Source organism: Dermacentor albipictus, chromosome 1, assembly GCF_038994185.2.
Source record: "Dermacentor albipictus isolate Rhodes 1998 colony chromosome 1, USDA_Dalb.pri_finalv2, whole genome shotgun sequence".
NCBI lineage: Eukaryota > Metazoa > Arthropoda > Arachnida > Ixodida > Ixodidae > Dermacentor > Dermacentor albipictus.
The window spans coordinates 147,350,527-147,372,050 of record NC_091821.1 but is presented as its reverse complement, the minus strand read 5'-3'; the positions used below and the strand labels follow the sequence as shown (position 1 = coordinate 147,372,050).

Genomic DNA, 21,524 nt, shown 5'->3' with positions numbered 1-21,524 from the left:
AGCAGCCACATTTTTAATTGTAACTATTAAATATAACTACTTTTGATCTCTCATATTTGCAGTAGTGTATAGCACTATCGTAATGAAGTGCAGCATTCACAGGTGAGGAACTCAAACAAAACTTATGTGTTCTCAGCCCCACCCTTCTTGTCCCAAGATTTTGCCAGTGAAAACAGCCTATGCCATGTCGCATAAGCGGCACTGTATGTTTTCTGCCTTCATGAGACCTCCCACACATAGACATAACTGCCACATCTGAAAATAGCAACCTAGACCATGTTAAATGGTCTAGGCATTAATTAGAGTAATTAGAGAAGATCACAGTCTGTTAGCCTACAATTTTGAGCTACTGACCCCCGCAAAAGAAATGACCGTGTTCGGATGTGTGGAAGTGCCATGCACTGTAAAGAGTGCAATGCATGGGCATTCACAAGTGCTTTGACAAAACAAAGATGTACAGCCCCGCACAGCACAAATAATTAGATGACACATGCATATGATGTCTAACTAGCATTCCTAAAACATGTGCACAAGAAAGCAAGGCCGAAAACACTTATGATACTTGCCTCAACATCCACTTCACTCTCTTGCCTAAGTCGCTGAACACGAATACCAGGCTGTTTGTCAACCCAAGATCTAAAAGTAGAAAACGGGAAAGTGTGTATATTAAAGTGTAAACTAAAGAAGAAAAATATAGCATTATAGCCTATACCATCTTCCGCCACACAAGAGAAGCTACATTGGCAGGCTGTTTTAGTTGCTGGCTAATTCGTAGCTTTCCTAACTAAACGACTATAGTCCCTATACACATGACAATCTAAAGTTTAAGGCCTTCAGCCTCCTTTGACCACTGTGTTAACAGCTGTGGCATATTACTCCTTAACAATGTCAGCTAATGTGTACAAGAACATTGAAAATTCCCCACAGTGCACCTGATGCACCCTTAGTTGTGAACTGCACCTTTATCCAACACACATCTTCAGAGGCCAGCCAACTGTATACAGTCGAACCCACTCATAACAATATTCAAGTGCCACGAAAATTCCATTGTTATAACCGATAATTGTTATAACCTGGTTGCATGAAAAAATTGAAATAGGGGGATGGCAGAGCTGGTGTGAGAAAACTATGGCGGGAAGGCCAGTGTCCCTACGCAACACCTTCCTCCATCCGCGTGCTGATTGTGTTCACTCGTTTAACTGCTTCCTGGGCGCTCCGATCGCATGTAACAAGCCGCGGCTGTCAGCGCTAAAGAATGGCACTGCTATAACAACTGCATAGAAGGGTCACGGGTGGCAAGCGATATGAGAGCTCCGCCGAGGCATCGCTTTGGTGGCCCCAAAAGGAGCCTTTTAAGAATCGGAGGAGGCTGCCGCAACAGCCTGTCAGCTTGAGAAATCCAGAAGAAACGCTGAGGCGAGATCGCCACAAGCTTCTCGCCACGAACTTCTCACTGGCTTGCACGAGAAAACCCTATGTCCATCAGCCTTGCATGCTCTACGCAAAGCTTGCAGACATCCTTCTCCAAGGCATGCAGCTGCTCCATGTAGTGCAGCAGAAGTCCCTCCAGTTCCTCATGAAAACGAAGCCCCGAAGGGACTGAATCACCTGCCGGGCCTCCTGTGAGTACAACATTGAGGCAGTCTGCCCTACCGCGTTAAGCCCCTTCATACACGTTTCCGCCAACCTACTCTCCTCCTCCACACTCCTCTTCCACTCGCCCTCTTAGCTTCCGGCATCAAGCGGAACTTACGTAGATGCAGCTTCCTGTTCCGAGTGGAAGTGACGCTATGTTTTTTAGCGTTGTTTACTTTTGCGTCGATGGAGAGGCTTTAATTGCACCAGCTGCGGTTTAAACCGTGAATGCAATCCCATCCAAGAACCACCGCCTATTGTAATCAGCGATCTTTTCGTGTTCGCTGCTTCGCGTCAACTTGCGACACATTGTGCCACGAGAGGCAACGTACAGTGGAATGTAGTGCCTGGGCGCTTGGAGACCACTGCCGTTTTTCGTGCATTTGGAAAACGGCGACCATGAACTACTACTTCAGCGTAATACAACAGCTTGTCCCCTTTGCATTCTTCTTATAGTGACTGACACAGCTCTGCTAAGCACGTGCTGGCGTCTCACCATCATCTAACAGCAGTCAAAGCAGAAATTCCCGCAGCGCAATTCCAGGAAGTGGAAACGCCGGAACCGGAAATTTTGAAACCGGAAATGCCGGAACCGGATTTGGTGTGAGGGGGAAAAGGCGGCACACAACAAAGGTTGTCGCTACTTAAGAAAGCAGCGGTGGCGAGTGATGGAGGGGCTTTGTACCGCGTCATCGCTGCCATTGTCACTGTTGCTACCTGATGCAAGCACGTTCGCGACGATCACCTCATCGATTAGAAGCACTTAGTTTCCAAATCTATAGCCATGCACTTTCTTTTCACCGGCAATGTCGTGCATTGCCGATGATCAGCGGGCGGATCAGCCATCTTCCCTTTCGGTAGCTAGTCAAACCAACTGCTGGTTAAATGAGGCTGAGACGAGCACTTAAGCTGTTGGCAGAACTGCGCTGAATGAGGAGCCAGTGAGCTTCATGCGAGCAAACTGTGAGCAGCACAGTTGGCGTGGTCCAATCGTGTTTTGGAGGGTGGGGCGGCGTAGAGCTAGCTATGGGTGCAGCCCATTCGTGTTCGGAGGGCTGAAAGGGAGACAGGAGAGAGGCGCACAAAGATTGCTGGAAAATGAGCACGCGGCGGCTATCGGAGCAGCGGCCCATCGTACAGCAGCTCGAATTTCTCGTTTTGTTTTTTTCTTTTCAAGGATTTTGCATTTCACTACCTTTTGGCTCGAACACCCAGCCGCCAGACTTCATCATTATAACCGATAATGTGGCATCAGGGCATTGTAGTAAGGGGGTTATTTCATGATGGAAAACATACAAAAGTAGACAGTGCAGCAGGCTATCACTGTTATAAACAATATATTGTTAGAACTGGTATCATTATAAGTGGGTTCGACTGTATCACTTTTTGTACAACTAGGTTTGTGTCGCTATTATATATTTTCAAATGTAGTTAACCTTAATATAACGTTGTTGATAAAATCAGCATGTTACCTTATTATACCGAAATGTCATTATATATCAACTAATAGTGTCGCCCTTAGTGGGGCGATGTTATCACGAAAAGCAGCGGCTGTGGGGAGCGAATACTTGGCTACCTCTTGCTTCAACGTGTCTCTGAAACTCAAGATTACGCAACCTCTAGTACTAACATGCAGGAAGACAGCGCACATGATGGCACACTATCTCGGCACACCCGCTCTTTGCGCACGCAGCAGATGACCTCTACAGCAGGGTAAGCGGGCTGTGTATGCACTGACAGCCATGTGCAGTCACAGCGGCTCTACAAAAGGAGACACGCGCCAACCTGCTCCCCACCTGCTCCTATACCCCTCCCTTCGTGTGCTTGATCATGTTACAGCGAACTCGCTCTTCTCCCCCTTTTCCCCTTGCTCATGCAGTAAGACGTACTCATCATGCCACCCTCCTTTGCGGCTCACCCTCACATGTGGCTCCTTCTCTCCTCCCCCTTTCCCCTTGCTCAAGCAGGAAGACGTGCTCATCATGCCACCCTCCTTATCGGCTCACCCTCATCACACACAGCATGTGGAATGCGATAGAATCTTATCACACTTAGACTATGTATGGAACATGACGCTGCTCTGCTTCAGTGGTCGCTCAGTTTGAGAGGTACGAAGCAGCCACTTGTAATTCAACCAATTGACCTTCTGCATCCTTGGAAGTTTTCCTTCATTGTCTCGGTATTCCTTCATGACAGCAGTGAAATTTAATTATATTGAAATTTTGTATAACCTATTTGTTATATTGAGGTTCTAAATGCATGGTGTTCCAGGAACAAGAAGTTATAAAAAGTTAAATAATTCGTTATATCGAGAATTTCACTATATTGAAGTTCATTCTATCAAGGTTTAACTGTAGATCAGCGTCAATGCGACACCAAACACTAACTTTGGTCACTAACACCTGGCGAGGTAGCATTGCTTAAGCCAAAGACCAAGTCGGACAACAGATGACAAACCGTCACGGAGAGTTTAACTGTTCATCAGTGATCTGCCCCACACCAAGCACAGGCCAGACTAAGGGCTGCAGAAACGTTTGTTTGGGTCCACGTATGACCAGCTTACAATTACAGCAAATATGCCTGCCAATTTCATCTGGTGCTTACTGGACGAAACAGGTGACTTGTAGACGGAAAGCACCGAGCTGAATTTGCACAACACATCCTAAACTGCTGGCACTGCGCTGTCAAGGTCACACATCGCAGCATTGCTACGACATACAAATGCAAAATAATCATGGCCTTCAGTCTATTTCAATAGACTGAAGCACAAAGCTGAGCCATAATTATGCACGGATTTTCTGTGCTGTTGCCATCATAAAAAATATTGAATTTATGCACGAAAATATATGAACAACAGAACCTGAAAATAAACTGATTCAAGAGATGAAACTGTTTCCCCTTCTTCACAAGTAAAGAACCTTTTCTATTTAGATTTGTCAATGTCTGGCACATGGTGTGAAGGTCTTATGCAAATCCTACAACTATTCAAACTATTCACTTTGCACTTATTCAACATTAATTACCCCTTGCTTCTACTTTCACTTAGAACCAAAAAATTGATACTCGCACAAACCTAGGTGCCACGTCTTGTCTCATAAATCAGTGCCCTCACTGCAACTGGCAATAAAATATGTTACATCTCTTGCACAAAAGCAGCTTGCAAGAAAAACAAATGAGATACAGTTAAACTTTGATATAATGAATTCGGTAAAATCGACAATTTGCTTGTTGTATAGAAATTTGACCTTTTATGTAAATAAGTATAGTCACTGATTAATTTTCCAAACCATCGGGCAATCGGAAAAGGCAAACTTGAATGAGAAAAAATTCATTTTGTTGAATTTGTGAGTCAGCGACAAAAGTTACGGTTTCCTGCCGTGTCAATGATACCTTCACATCAGTGGTACGAAACAAAGCCAGACACGCTTTCTGGTCCACTTCACCTTTGCAGCCAAAAGTGTCGCCCGCACTAGGATTGTTTCATCTGCTTCTCGCTTCAAAGCGTCTCCAAAACTCGATTACGCAACGTACATACATATATACATGTATGTATGTAGTACATACATGTATACAAATATGCATTCTTGTTGAAGCCTTGTACAATTTACAAAAATCCCCTTGTACTTTTGCACATGCTAATCCACACAGAAACCACTACTAGTGCAATGCCTTGAAGTGTCACTGACCTTGAGCCATAGATGAATGTCATAGGCACACCTTGATGGAGCTCTCCAATGCGGCTAATCATAGGGTATCGAGCCCAGCCATACTGCGTCATCATAGCCTTGAAGGCCGATTCTCCACTGCATGATCAGTAAGCAGCGAAAGGGCTGGTCAGTACAACTTTTAAGGGAGGATCACAAAGAAAAAAATCCACACACAAATCCACACAGCCAAGAGACTAGGCTTGCTAGCTTGTTTTGTTTTTTGTCTCAATGCAATGTTTTAAATTAAAACTTCAAGAAAAGAGACTAGCACATGTACCATTGGAATGATGATCAGAACAACCACGACAGTACTAAAAGAAAGCTGTCTTATTTCTCAAAATGTGAGATCAATCAGCTAAGGACACTACTATGTGGGAATGCAACTTGTGGCCAAATAAGCGTGTTGCATGTACGTATTTTCGTAACTGGAGCATATTAAAACCATGTAAAACAAACCTATTTTTGGTGTCTAGTTTTATTGCAAAATGTTCTCAGACTTGTACCGAAAATTATTTTGGTCAACACCACAAGTCTTTAAAAAGAAACTAGTAAGATCTGACGCTATCTAAATTCTAAAGCACAAACCCACTCAAAAGTGCTTTTCTTGCTAATTTATGTACGATCGCTGGAACTGGCATGCACCAGTGCACTCCTAACACTTAGACTGAAAGCACCACTTAGACACCATACAGCCAATATATCACAGGTTTTAAAGACACACTAAAAGCAAATATTAAGTCAGTGCAGACTGCTAAATATCCTCCCAGAGAGCTCACAGCGTTTGTTTTGTGCCAAGAAGCAACATAGCAGCAGGGAAAATCACTACTAAAAGGGCACATTCTTTTACTGCAATTCAAATCGCCTGCAATAAGTGAGGCAGTGTGATGCAGCATATGTCACCACCACTGTTTGCCACCATCATTCAGTAAAACGGAAACCGTGAGCTGACACGGTTTCCATTTTACGCAAACCGTGATTTTTTATTTTTTTTAATGCAAAAGGCCAGCTGGTAACCGACCTAAGACAAAGCCGTTTGTTGTGTTGACAAGTCCAAAACAAAGTGCACTTGTTCTCCTGGTTTGCGAAACTCGTAATAAAGAGGCAACCATATGCAAGCGATATTCAACTAACGAACAACATGATAGACGGACCCTGTCGTACTGCCACGTCTCGTTGTGGGATAACTATATAGTATATGGGCGCGACATCGAGAAAAAGAAAGTAGCGACAAACTTTCATTGTTGTCGGAATCAATACAATCACACACTTGTAAAAAATTCTCACGCATGCTGCAAGGCCAACGTTTTACCCAGAGGATGCTAGACCTAGTTTAGCTGTGCCATCATGGTGTCAGTAAAAATGCACTCCATGCCGCCAGCAGTAAATGATGCGGCGCCACCTGACAGCTAGGAATCAAAGCTCTTTTGTGACTACATTGCCACCGAGACTATGGCGCACGTGATCTCGGATGCTTTATACTATAGTGTCAGATGAGACGAAGAGAAGCCCGATTTTATTATTCATTTCTTGCTGTCACGTGGGAGAACAAGTAGCAACAGCGAACTCGGATCCAGGCGGGGTGCACTAGTTGCTGCAACGTTGTTATGCAACTATGTGGCAACAGGCGGACCAATGCGCTATCTTACAGGTGACAAGCAAAATTTCAACAAGTATGAGAAAACTCTGCGTCCAACGTGATGTCTTGGGATGCCATTGGCTGTATCTTCGCTCGGTTTTCGGCTGTGCTTTTGGGTTTTACGCAAATAAAAAATAAAAAAAAAGCTCTAGCGCCGGCGGTCGAGTGCCATTTTACTCACCGACGACAGTAAAGTGTTGTAAGATTTGGAGCGGTCGTAGATGTAGGAAGGACCTTGGGTGACAGGACTAGGCGAGCAGGAATTATTTGCAGTATTTACATTTTGAACATGAGGTACATCGACAGTCTAGCGTGACTCCCATATGGAGCCCGCAAGACTAACATACCGCAAACAGCTTACGAGCACACAGCTCACGAGTACATTTCGAGCATGACAACGAGCACTCAGCTCCCGACGACGAGCACACACTAGCAGCCGGCAATCGCTGCTTGTAAGCACTTCGCCCCCACCCCCCTTGATTCCAAGCGAACGGAAACGTTCATCCAGTCATCGTTCGACGTCACCGAAGATGACCCGCCCTTTTGGAGGAGGCGGGCTCACATGCTCTCGCTGCACACACACACAGGTGTAAAGGTCCAGAGCCGACGTCAGAGGGCTTCGTAGAACACTGCTTTGTCCCGAGTGGCGTGGCCGAGTACCACATTCCTGAGCTGACCGCGCGCCACGTGGCAGCCGGTTATTCGCAGTTCTCTGAAGTGCGCCCCGTCTGGTTGGATTGGAACACGTGCAGCGGGCTGAAAGCTGGCACGTTGTCACCCCGTACGGCCATTCCTAACAGTGTGGTAATGGTGTATGCAACATCACAACTTCTTGCTCGTGGGCAGTAAACTTGAATTGTGCTAAAAAATTCGGACCCTTCAAATGCGATTTTCTCTTAAAGGGAGAGTTTCCTAGGCACGACACATGCCCTTCACAGTTTCTGGAATTAAATTTTACATTCCATGTTGACATAATGTTTGCCGTTAGTTTCCCTTTAAATACATTGGTGCAATGCACGGGGCCTGCTTCATCATGCGTTTTGAGTGTTTAGTGCAGAAAGCTGGTAATTACTGTACATCAATCGGGCAAACCATTGGATCGAACATTATGGCATCTTTTTGCTTTTTCTTTCAATTCAATACACTAGATAATGAACCAATTCCCACACTACCATCAAGGTCAAATTAACAGAAGGTAACTGTACTGTACTCAAAGTTTATCATTCAGATGACAAAGGTTCTTTTCTTTTGACGAAAAGTATAATTAAAATGAAAGGGAGTCCCGACAATATAACCAACAATACACAATGGCAACAAAACCTTACCTAGGTGTTTGAGCATTGCAGTGGTAAATGTACTGTGGAACTGTCCGATTATCATCCACCACATGTCCGTACTTCTTTCCAATATCTGGCCTGATCTTTTCTACTAGTCGAGGACCTGGCACACAAAAGAAAACAAGTACAGGTTAGCGCTTAGTACAAATTTAAAGGGTTGGCTTTAATGACAAAAAGTAGTTTAACAAGCATTAACACTGACAAATGTACGAGTCAATATTCACCCATGATCACACAAACAACAATGCAACAGGGAATTCTGACCGCCTGGACCTCTTTAAAAGGTCCCTGCAACGGTTTTGGTCGTACGCCTAGACAAAAAGGGTATCTCTTCAGCAATGCTTTTTCACAAGAATTTTGTGTCAGTGCAATATAAGAAAGGCATGACTTGTTAAACGTTACCCTCTTCTCAAACTACAGCATTGCCCCTCAAGTTTTACTGTGGGCTGCCATCGCTATAATCCCACTTCTTTCAACAGTTGACCGGAATGTTGTCTACTTCCAGTTGTTTTGTACGAGTGTGTTCCCACAGCTAATTCCTATACGCATGGAGTGAACTTTCAAGACAAATTTCACACAGCGAATGGGGACGTGGCAGCTCGACACACATTGTTTTCTGGCTTGCACTACATGAAGCGAAAAGCGACAGATTCCTCCGTGGGCATTTGCCACATTGCTGCAAGCGTATATGCAGTGTACAAACTACAAAGTAGCTGTTTCCGGTGTTACTTAAGTTTAATAACAACATGATAACATATAGATATCTAGCGCTGTATGGTTACAATTTCCTCTATATTACACTCGCAAGATTTATCTGTAGCCGTCAGCAGTAAAAACAAGCATTACCACAGCTAGGCTAGAACTGCCGCTAACTTATGAATGTGCTGAAAACGGCTATATTTCTAATGTTTTCTTTACTCCAGAATTTAAAAAAGATGGAAGAAAAAGAAAATGTTAGCGGGAATCGAGCCCACACATTCCGAGTGGTAGGCTGAGATGGTACCAACACACTCAAGTCCAACTCAATATGGCAGCTCTTTGATGGACGTTTTCTCGTGTGGTAAGGCATGTTCAATTGCCTTCGCAGTGTTTTTTTTTTTTCCAGGTCTCGGCTTGTCAGGATAGTTTTCTGGTACCATTCTAGGCAAATTAATACACAAAACATGGCACTCTTGACAAATGCAGAGCCTACAGTTGCCACTGGAAGTGCCTTTCTTTCAAAACTGCCAGCGATTGCTCTGTCGACCAACCTGCAGTTTTGATGAAGGAGTTTGGTGTTGACATTGATGCGCAGCACTCGCATCTTCTACAGCGTGCAGTCTCTGAAGTTTACTTCCTGCATGCACCAGCAGTGCAATATGAGCGTAGTACGGCATTGGTACCATTCATGTTCCTGCCCCTAAACAAGACATTGCTTCATCTATTTTCATTGAGAACTGCTCCACATCCATTGGCTGCTGTCACCACAGCTGCAGCAGATGATTGGCATTCTCAGACAGAAGTGGGCCATTGGTTTGAAAAAATGTTCACATTTATTGCACTTGTGTAATTATTTTTAAGGTTACGCAAATTACTATGCATAAATGTGGTATTATATATAAGCTTAATGAAGTGACATGATTTTAACAGTCCTCATGACGTTGCGTGGCTAATTAGATTGCTCGCCCGAGTGACATCACTCACCCATGCTACGTAGCGGGGGAAGGGGTGGCTGAAAACTCGGGGGGGAGCGGCTCTGTTGCAATTGGCAGCGATGCATATATTTTGAAAACCTTATAATAAATTACATTGTTTACGCGGAGCACATAAATATGTCTCCTAGTGCTCAGAAGGACCTACCCTACTGACTTGGTACGTTTGTACACAATCATCTAAATCGTTTCGGGGTCCCTTTAATGTGCCTCTGAAGCAATATGGTGACAGAAAATGGGAATCGAACTTGTAACCTTGCATTGCAAATAATCTGCCATTTTCATTTTACGGTGATGGCCACTGCCCCACTCAACCGGAGATACAGTAAACTCCTGTTAATTCAACTCCAGTTAATTTGATCCCAATGTCTCGGCCAGCACCCGTGCATTTCTATGGGCTCAATCTTTGGTATTTCGATCCTAAAATTGGCCTTCACCAGCTAATTCAAACTTGGCTGGTCCACACACACTTGCCAGACCTCTTTGGTGACGCAATAGCAATCCTTTTAGTAGCAGTGTCTGTCTCAGCAGAACTTAAGGGACAGTGAATTGAAAACATCTGCACCACCCTGGTTTGTATTTCACACCAGCATGCTATCAGGTGAAGTCGAAGCGCGAACTAAAATAATGCAATGGTGGGATTCAAATTCAAAATTTTTTTTCTCAATGAGAACGCTAATTACTTGTATTAAAATTTCCATGGCCAGAGTTGTTATTCTTCTCAATGATATCCGATTTTCTGCTTATTTTTTCGTGGACCACCTTAGTGTGCTACTAACATATGAACATAGGCCAAAATAGAATTTTTGCCATATTCAGGCTTTTCATTTTGAGCCTGTGCGCAGCACATAGGCAAAAATAAAATTTTCAAAGATAGTACGTTTTAGGAAAAGTTTCATAAAAGTAACTCCAGGTTTTCTCCCCTGACAGTCTTTTGTGAAAAATTTCGCAAGTACACTATAATTTTCACCTTTTCACCTTGGTGCTAAGGAGTTAAAAACATGAAGTTATTTAGTGAAACTGTTTTATAATGAAAGAACAATGTTCACCCAACGAAAAACAAAAATTTTGAGATAATACGTAAAACAATTTATTTTTGGTAAATTTGTTTTCTGGACCTGGTTTTTCATCATTTCGTGAAATTTAAATGGCCCTCACGTGGCCAAAAATTTTTTTTTCTGTTCAAAATATTTTGGGAAAATACTGCGCAAGTAATGATCATATACATGCAATTTTGTCGTAATTTTTTTATGGAAATTATTTTTCTCGAGCACCACGGTTGGGACAGCTGCTGTAGAATGACCCTTATGCATCTTGTTTAATTCGACTCGCCAAATCATTCAAATCGTCGGTCCCGTCAAGGTTGAGTTAATGGCAATCCAGTGTATTTTGAAAAGGTGCTGGGGCTTTCATCTGGTGATTTGCGTGCTTGCTGGACAATGTTTTATAATAAATGGCCTCTCCATGGCAGCATAACCTTCCAGAAGACCATTTAGCTCTCCCCGACAGCTGAGCGAGAAGTCCTTGGCACATTCCTATGTTAACAGAGTGGGTCATAAACAAGTATACCTGCAGTAGTTACGCATGCGTTGTGACCACTAGCTAAAAAAGGGACAACACTTCAAAGAAGGCTCAAGCTGCAAAACAGCGAGTGCATTTGTGCACAACCTGAATTGCTTGAATATGCTTCCTTGGCATTTCAACGTCTTTCTCAACTTCACTGCTAGGGTCAGATGCATGCGCAGCATGCCATGAAAAATTCTGTAAGGAAAGAACGAACCAGAAGTGTCCAGAAAGTGCCAACTAACCCCAAGGCCCTGCAATCCGCACAGCTGCCAAAGGGTTGAAGGGGCTGAGCAAGGTGGAGACCACACGGACCCAACTTGGCAGCTGCAGTGCTGGACGAGGGGTGTTGCGCTCAGGGAAACCCCATGGGTCAGCAAGTACAAGGTGGGCCACACGCTCAGGAAAGCGCAATGCATACGAGGCAGCCAGGAAGCCACCCATGCTGTGTCCCAGCAATACAAAGCGATCAAGACCAACCTGTGCTCGCCACTCTTCGATACCTGAAGAAAGAAAAATGCTAGATTAAGCTCACTCCGATGGAAAATTACTTACACATAGCCATACCTACTGCAAACAGTCACCATCAACCCAAGCTTCCAGTTACATTTATTGCCTTATTCAGCCCAATAGATGATACTTCCATTTCTACTGAACAGAGGCTGCACCCACACAACTTGCACTCTACCATGTGGGGATGCGCGACTCTCACGCATCCCCTGATATGTTGTTTTCCCGCATGGCGCGTCTCCTGTAGTCCGGCTTCGCCGCGTGGCCTGCGTGATGCTCGCGGTGGTCGATGTGGTTGGGGCGCAGTGCGAGAGAGATGGCGCGACTGTTGCGCTGCTATCACCGCCTCACAGCAGGGTTACTTGGGGGCGCAGGGCAGAACGGGCTTTCTCTTTCCCTGCGGGTCGGCAAACAGCGTGGACATCCCGCGCGCGCAGCGACCCGTGCTTCTGCGAAACCACCTCGCGTGGCCGCCTTCGAACGCGCCACGATTCGCGTGACCGTACACGCGAATGACCAGGCGTTGGGATCCAGCATGGGGCGAACATATTCGCTCGCTTCCGGTCGCGGTGAGTCGGACTTCTAGATTTGTTGCGCGCCCATCGGCATGTTTTGTGGATAGCAACTCGGCTAGCAGGCATTGATCTATGAAAGGTGCAATAAATGCCCTTGTGACTGTTTGCACTACTGTGTTGTCGTTCCTTTGTCCCAAGAGTACCGGAGGAGAACCCCACAACCACACCACACAGCAAAAGCCAAGCCACATCATAATTTATGAGCTGTCCCGTTTCTATAATCAAGACAATGCTCTAAGGATAAGTTGTTCTCATTGCACTACAGTGTCAATTTATCCCGTTTCATTTTCTTCTGCTTCACTATATTTAATGGGTTCAGAACACCTGGGTGCTAGCGTGCAGCATGTTTTAACTCCACTAACTTTTCGAAATGTGAGTCTACTTTGTGCTCCAGGATCTGTATTAGAGGAGGCCTAGGTTTCCATTGAATGAGATCAAGTATCAGCTCAAGTATAGCAGTTGGTTTAGCACACAGAAACTTTCTAATCAAGGCTATAATATATAATATAGTATATTGTCACGTCCTCGTAGGAGACTAGAAACCTGGTGTACAGCCCGGATAATGGCATTTTATATGAACAGTCAACACAATGTCATTGTCGTCTCTGTTTTCCACCTGCGCACTACTTCAGTGCCCATTTGATGGCCTGCCACATACTTGCAGCGACAATATATGATGTGGCATTTGCCCCTCCTTTGAAAAAAGAAAGCATTGTCCTGATACGCCAAAGTCCGAAGGCAGTGCAGAGAAAGTGCGAAGTTCATGCCAGTAGGAAAAGTATGGCTTCATACGAAGCACGTGCACAACCTCGGGCAGATGCTGCAGGCACATGGAGCAGGAAGGACTGTCGGGAACAACTTCATAATTCCCACCACTGATGCGACGCATAACTGTGTACGGTCTGAAGTATCTATGCAGGAACTTCTGAGACTGCTGTGGGCACGCCTTGCCTTAGGACGATGGCTTCGATGAAAAATCGTGCTGCTTTGGCTGCTGTGCCCCTTTGGAAAGCCCCTGTTTAGGCATATCAAGTAAGATAATCAATGGCGATGATTATCCATCTATTGCTGGCAGTAGACATTAGAAAGGGACCTAAAAGGTCCATGCCAATTTGTGCGAACGGCGTTTCTGGTATTTGAACAGAATGCAGCAGCCTAGCTAGCTTGACGGGTAGAGCTTTGTGGCGCTGGCAATTCAGGCATGTCTGAACATAACGTTTCACGACTGGTACAAGTCTCAGCCAGTAGTACTTCAGCCTAATTCTTTCCAATGTGTGGGCGTAGCCCAAGTGAATAGTGGTCGGCTCGTTGTGACAGGCATCTAGGATTTCCTCCCAAAGAGATGCGGGAATGACCAGTAGATGACTGCTGCGACTAGGTGAAAATTTCTTTGTAGAGAGAATATTGTGGCACAAGCAAAACAAAGGCAGCCTTCTGGCAAATAACCTTGGAACACTGCTTGTCCTTCCCTCTAAGTATTCAATAAGAGAAACCAGTTCTGCGTTCTCGCGTTGCTGGCGTGCAACGGCAACGGTATCTACCATGCCTAGAAATTCTTCATCGTCATCGTTGTGCACTGCAATCTGAACAGGAGACCGAGAAAGGGAGTCGGCATTGGCATGTTGCTTGCCTGATTTGTACACAACGGTGAAGTCAAACTTCCGGAGCCAAAGGCTCCAGCACACAAGCCAACCAGCTGGATCTTTTAAATTAGGCAGCCAGCAAAGTGCACGGCGACCAATGACAACGGCGAAACAGCGACTGTACAAATATGGGCAAAATTTCAGGATGGCCCATACCATTGTGAGGCATTCCTTTTCTGTAGTGCAGTCGTTAGCCCCCGTTGTTGATAGCGTCCTGCTGACGTAAGCAATCACTCTTTCAGTGCTCTCCTGCCACTGAACGAGCACTGCACCAAGGCCAACATTACTATCATCTGTATGAAGAATCATCGGGGCATCTTTATCAAAGTGCGCAAGCACAGAAGGCACCTGCAGTCGTAGCTGCAGCTCGTGAAATGCTTGTTGCTGTTCTTCACCTAACATAAAGGGGACATCTTCTTTGGTGAAATGTGTTAATGGCCACGTGATGTGCAAGAATTCTAGAATAAACCGCCTGTAGTAGGCGCAAAGGCCCCGAAAACGGCACATAGACTTTTTTATCAGATGGCGTCGAGAAATTAAGAGACTGCATCATTTTATCACGGTCAGGTCGGACACTTTGATGACTAACGACGTGACTGAGAAATTGAAGTTCTTCAAAATGGCACTTTTCAGGTTTCAAAGTTAGACCAGCTGAGCGTATTGCTTCAAAGACCATCTTCAGTCTCTGTAAGTGTTCCTCAAACGCGACGGGAGAAAACAGTCACATCAAGGTACACCTGGCAGGTTTGCCTTTTGGGGCCTGAGAGTACCGTGTCCATTAGTCGTTGAAATGTTGCTGGAGCAGAACACAAACAGAAGTGAAGCACTTGAAATTCATAAAGTCCGCCAGGCGTCACAACAGCGGTCTTCTTACGGTATCGCTCATAAAGTTTCATTTCCCAGTAGCCACTTTTCAAGTTTATCGATGAAAAGTAATGAGCATTTCGTAGCCTGTCCAGTGAATCATCGATACGCAGTAGCGGATAAATGTCCTTCTTTGTCATCTGGTTCAGTTTTCAATAGTCAACGCAGAAGCGCAGGCTACCGTCCTTCTTTTCCACCAATACGACAGGCGATGCCTAAGGACTCTTAAGTCACCGAATAACCCCGTCCTCAAGCATCACCTTCACTTGTTTTTGTATTGCCTCGTGCTCTTTCGGTGCTACACGATAAGGTTGCTCCATAATGGATCTTGTGTCAGCTTCGGCAATAATACAGTGCTTGGCGAGTGGCGTCTGGCTAACTCTTGATGCAGATGAGAAGCAGCTGTGAAACTGATTGACGAGCTCAAGCAGGCTGCTGCATTCGAGGGGTGATAAAGTTAAAAACTGACATCACCCACAGGTACAGGCATAGGCATGGTGGACACCGCATGCTGCACTGAGAGGAAGTCTTGTATTGGGGCAAATTCATTGAAGTAAGCAACAGTAGTGCCTTTAAGAATGTGTTGACATTCCCTGCTAAAAATACATCAGCAGGAGTTCAGCATGTTTGTCGAGTGCATTAATTATGGCCTAGGCGTTAGAAACGCCATGACTTAATACATGTGCATTGATGTTTTTAGCAACTCCAGTCCCACTATGCAAGTTGTTGCAGATTACAGGCACGAGGGAACAGCTTCACAGCGGAAGTGTCACGTCGGCAGCAGCTATACGTAAGCGCAGTCACTGGTGTTCCGCAGGGTCAACACCATCTGAACTCGGAAAAAATGTAACAATGCAGTTGCAAACATTAATCACTTCACCATACTCTCTCAAGAAATCCATCCCCAATATAAGTTTCTTACAGCACTCAAAGAGAATGATAAGGGTAGCAACGAAGGTTGAACCGGCAATTACAATTCTGGCTGCGCATTTTCCAATCGGTCATCAAGTGGCCCCCGGCAGTTCTGACAGTGGGCCCAGTCCACAGTGTCGTCACTTTTCTCAGTCTGTCGGCTAGCTTTAGACTCATTATCAAAAAATACGAACCAGTATCAACGAGAGCAACCACTTGGTGGCTGTCAATGAGAACTTGACAAGATCGGTGTTGACGGCGTCGGTTACATGGGGTGTGGTCGGAGTCGTCAGAGTCTTAGAGTCGTCGAATGTCAGTGATGGGGGCTCTTGGGAAGGTCGATGGTTTGCAACCTCACCCCCACAGGTCGCATCCTTTAGTTTCCCCGGCGCAGGTGAGAGGACCTGCCCCTAGAGACATCAGGAAAAGTAACACATTGGTGAAGTGTATCAAGCCGGAGATGGGGAACATAATCGTGGCGGAACATAATCATGGAACATAACCGGTTGGCAGTTTGTCGAATTGTCGTTGCTGATACGTGGAGCATCAAATGGAGGGTAATTTAGTTGAAGGGGAATCTTGTAAACCCAGCTGCACGATAGTGGCAAACTCGGTAAACATGTCCTCTTCACCAAAATGAAAGCATAGTGGCCGGCGGTTAGCAGTGCTCCACGAATCGGTTTTCCGAAGCGGGTAGCCGGCAGGAAATTCTCTGCAAGACCGAGGTGCAGCGATCGGCTGTCAACGATACGGTGTTGCTGGTGGTGGGGGTGACTGTCGAAGATAGGCGTAGGGTGTGGCAGTGGCAGCAGAGTGGTCAACGGTGTCAGCAACATCGAAGTGGCAAGAAGTGGACGACAAACAGCTTCCACGTAGGACAATCGTCAGGCAAACGCAGGCAAATGCAGGGAAAGAAAAGGCCTGTCAGACTTCCTCCCAGACAACATCGACAGAAGCCACAACTGGTGCCATGGGAGCAAACCGGAGCTGCTGGATCTCCTCTTGCACAATCTCCCGGATGACTTGACGCAGACATGTGCCACAGCTCTCAGGTAGAACTAAAACATCAATCGGAGAGTTTGAGCGGTCATATTGGCCGTACCGCAGCTGTAGTGCCAGTTTGATAGCGGTAGCCTCTTTGGTGAATTTGGCCACTGTTGTCGGTGGATTCCTCACGAGTCCAGCAAACAGTTGCTCCTTCACTTCCCGAAAGAGGTAGCGCAACTTTTCTTCAGCCATCTCAGGGTCCGCTCTGCAGAAAAGGCGGGCAATATCTTTAGCAACCATGGCAATGCTCTCATTCGGTCTCTGAATACGGGATTTCAGAAGGCGCTGCGCAGTGTCTTCTGTCGCTACTAGTGAATGTGTCTAGCAGCTGGGTGTGGAAGGTATCCCATGTGGTCAAACTCCTCTCGCAGTTCACAAACCGCATCCAAACACTACCTTGAAGGGCAAATAGACATGGGGAGCTTTTGCTGGGAGTCCCAGTCATAACTGGCGAAACGCTCGAATTCGTCCAGCCAATCTTGGACATCTTCAAAAGCATCACCACAGAAACTTTCCGGAATCTTAGGATTCTGCAGTATCACCTGCGATGGAGTTGCAGTGGCCATGGCGCACGTAAATAGCCATGTCCCTGCAGGGTCTTGCAGGGAGTTGAACTCAGGCGTCAGGCCTAGCAGGCAGCAACTGTATCGGTGAACAGGGGTTTCGACGAACGAAGGTGATTCCGTGTTGGATGTATAGTTTCGCAAAAGGGTGCCAAGCATGAGGCAGTCGTACCCAGCACCTCCACCAGTGTCACATCCTAGTAGGATGCAAGAAACCAGGTGTACAGCACAGGTAATAGCACTTTATATGAATAGTCAACCCAACGTCACTGTCTCCGTTTTCCACCTGCGCACTATTTCAGCGTCGTTTTCATGGCCTGGCACATACCCGTGGCGACGATCTACAATGTGGCAAATAGACTTAACAGCTGTTCACAACAGCGCCAAAGTTTACACTCTATGATGCCAACAGCACCACCCAGTGATAACCGTGGACGCTGACAGTAAATTGCATGCATGTGCCACAAGGGTTAGGTCCGAGTGATTTTACATGGAGACTTATGCCAGCAAATGTTACGACACTTTGCCAACTCCTTTATTAATTCACTTGGGCACATGCAATATTTTTTATCACTGTGACCACAGGTGACTTGTTACTTTTTCTACTGCATATTGCTTTATTGGGCTATGTTTAGAATTTATTAATTTGGCACTTGCCACTTGTATTTACTTTTAGTGTATTGCACAATGCCAAAGGCACGTTACTATTAGTGGCCACCTATGCCAATAAACAATTAACAATATGGTTTTTTGCAGCAGCTGCACCCTTACTCTGCACAAACTGGTATTCAGCTTCCAGAGGGTCCCTCGAGAGGCGTGGCCGTGAACTGCGGCCAAAGCCCAGCAGATCAAAGCAGTACGTTGTGCGGTCCTGGGCTAGGTAATCCAGGTTCAGCAGCCAGAGAGCCACTCCCGAAGCAAAGCCATGCACCAGCACGAGTGGAACCCGTTCTTCCTCTGCAGCTACTTTCGTACTGGGACCTAGCTGAAGGGTGCGGACCTGGTGGCTGCCCTTGCAGCCCAGGATTGAGTCTATGGTCACAAATGAAGACCGAACAGGAAGCTTCACATCTGCGCAATAAAATAAACCAACAAACAATAACATGAGCACCACTGAAGTATTGAGACACCTCTTTTTTTTTTTTTTTCAAGCAGTGTTTCACCTTTGATGGCATAATTGGAGAAGTAAAAACAAGCATATAGTTGTTGGGATGCGTATTTCATTATTTTTCAGCACTTACAATGACAAATCATTTTCTATCCCTAAAATTTCTACACAACAGTTTATATGTAGGAATTGGAGTTTTTAATGATAAATGTTGAAAACTACCTGATAATTCCAATTTTAGGAATTCAGTTTCAACCGAAAAGTGCCAAATTCACAAATTCGTCATGGCTCGTCACACTGCAAACGTCTGCAAACGTGACCCGACCCTCCCAAGTGGGTTGGGCATTCGTGCTTAAGCCCTCTTACTCATGCTTGGTTGGTACAAAAGCTTCCATGCGTTTGGGGGTGAAAGTGGGGTTTCTGGACAAGCAGGTTTTCTTCTTGCGAGTCTCGCCAACCATTTCATGGCAAAAGGAACTAGATAAGGGAGCTTTGTGCATGTTTGAGTCCCTTCTTCCTCACTCTTCCTGCATGTCCTCATTTGCTTATGCATGCAGCTGTGGTGTAGAAAATGACTCTTTGAGAAATGGCAATGTGGAATGGAGCACAACCAGAGTGCCAATATGTGGCTAAGTGATGATCGTCATTCTTTTCAGCTCGTGGTCCATGTTCTAAACCCAAATCTTCAGAGTGAATTGTGGAAGGACTTCAATGCTTATTGTTCACCATTCTCCGTGGTGGCAAGTAAGGAAGTGATGCTGGAGACTATAAAAAAAGAATTTGCAGAGTATATGCTCTATACAGTGCAATACAAAGTCGAACCCGTCCTTATCTGGAAAATGCATCGCCCTGAGTGGCCATGCCTCTCCCGATTCAGCACTTAAACTGCTTTCATTTTGCGTATCAAGACATGATATGACAGACAGAAGACAGACAGAAAGGAGCGCTGCCAGCTCTCTGACAAGAATCTCTGCATGGGTAATGCATGTATTTTAACAAATTTCGAGTGTAATTAATTTGCCTCACTTCCTTTATTGACAATAAAGTTTCATTGTTTTACTGTTTTCTTCCCAATATAAATATGTGTGATCAGTTTTTCAAAGGACTGACAATGCCGAAAAGGTGGTACTGCAAAAGAATAGGTGCTGATAAGTGCAGAATTTTCTATGTAAAATAAGTGCCTGCTGAATTTCAAGAAAATATTGCCAAAAAATCCAATCCTATTTATATGCAATCGCACAGTTCATATTCAAAAAAAAAAAGTCACAATTTCTCCCGAAAGGCGAAGGATTGATTGCAATAGCAAATTTAAAAAATACAGCGATACGAAACATAGGCATACTAACTAAATTAACAAGCATGGTGTCACGTGCACACAAGCAAACATGAACACATCTCACTCAATAACCGCAGATCTCGCTGTTAAAACATTGCAGTGAAGAAAGGCGGCAGCAGCAGCGAGCGAATTAACTTTCGTACTGCCGCTCGCATCCACACGAACTAAGCCGCGAACACACAGTGCAGCGCAGACTCTGCACCTGCCGCAGATGGCTTTCAAGGTACAGTGGCCGTGCGGCCACGTGGGCAGCCCAGGGTAGAACGCAAGCCCCATCCCTACCCTCTCCCCGAAGCCTTGCGCATGACGAAAGACAGCGCGCTTCCTCCCCAGTTTCCTTAATCGCGGACGCAAGATTAAGCTGCGATCGCCGGCAATCGCATGCTTTCACTCAGACATACGGCTCACGGCAAAGATTTTATTGCCCATGGACTTTCTATGGAACATCACAGCGACACTAATGGCAGAAATGCACCTGGAGTGTCCATATATTTGTTATCGGAACAAAACACTTAAAGGAGTACACTAACATCACATTTTCAACGTCGCATTGTTTTGCATTAGAGGGAGGTCCAAACCCTAGAAAAATACTGGTGAGCGTTGAAGAGCCCTGATAAATTTACTAGAAATATTTTTTTCTACAAAGCAGTTTTTGTTTCAGTTGCCAGAAGGTGGATGACATCACGCATTGGGTTGCTCTGTTCCTGCGATTGCTGCAGCTGCCACATGCACCAGAAGAAATGTACACAGCACTCATTGATTCATTTCTTTCTTTTTTTGGGTACCATCCTCAAACATCACCTCAATTCAACACAACCTCAGAAAATTTTGCTCAGTGTCGTGATGTCACGATAATCTTGATGACGCCAAGTCCCACATTTCAAGACCAACTTTAGTATCAAATAAAAGGTGTTACTCAACCTTCATACTTGCTAAGTGCCATCCTTTTATGTGCAAGAAAAGTGTGGTACAGTTTCTACAACTTCAAAAATATGCGTCAGAACTCACTCTAAGCACATAAACAACAAAAGAAAAGCACCTATAAACATTTTGATAAGCAATACATTGGTATTTTAAAAGAAATGTTCTTGTACCTAAACTGAAAACAGCACAGTTGGATAGCTTTTGTTATACCTCCCAGCATGCCTGCATTTGTGCAATAGAAGTGCACTCAAAAGGCAGTTTCACAATAAGTGTCATTTTCTGAATGCTGAACACACTCCCTAAATTTGCCCTTGATTAACATAACCAGAACTCAAAAATAAATAAATTAGAACAAAAGAAATATATGAGACATTGTCTTGCATTTGGAACAAGACATAGGTAATTAGCTAGTGAAGTACTAAGCATGCAGAGGACCCAAAACTTGGCATGGGATACTGCATCAGGGCTATGCA

General features: G+C 45.1%; 1 protein-coding gene across 4 annotated transcripts in view; it reads right to left on the bottom strand.

The window, feature by feature from the left end:
- The window catches only part of LOC135911017 (1-acylglycerol-3-phosphate O-acyltransferase ABHD5-like), a 44,002-nt gene that overhangs the window by 10,334 nt on the left and 12,144 nt on the right, over window positions 1-21,524 (bottom strand). For all 4 annotated transcript variants that reach the window (XM_070527177.1, XM_065443095.2, XM_065443098.2 and 1 more), the window contains 5 exons: window positions 18,455-18,754; window positions 11,815-12,072; window positions 8,304-8,418; window positions 5,322-5,438; window positions 567-636 (listed from right to left, as the gene is read on the bottom strand). In XM_070527177.1, coding sequence (XP_070383278.1) covers window positions 567-636; window positions 5,322-5,438; window positions 8,304-8,418; window positions 11,815-12,072; window positions 18,455-18,754 — 860 coding nt within the window. The remainder of the gene's footprint in view (window positions 1-566; window positions 637-5,321; window positions 5,439-8,303; window positions 8,419-11,814; window positions 12,073-18,454; window positions 18,755-21,524) is intronic.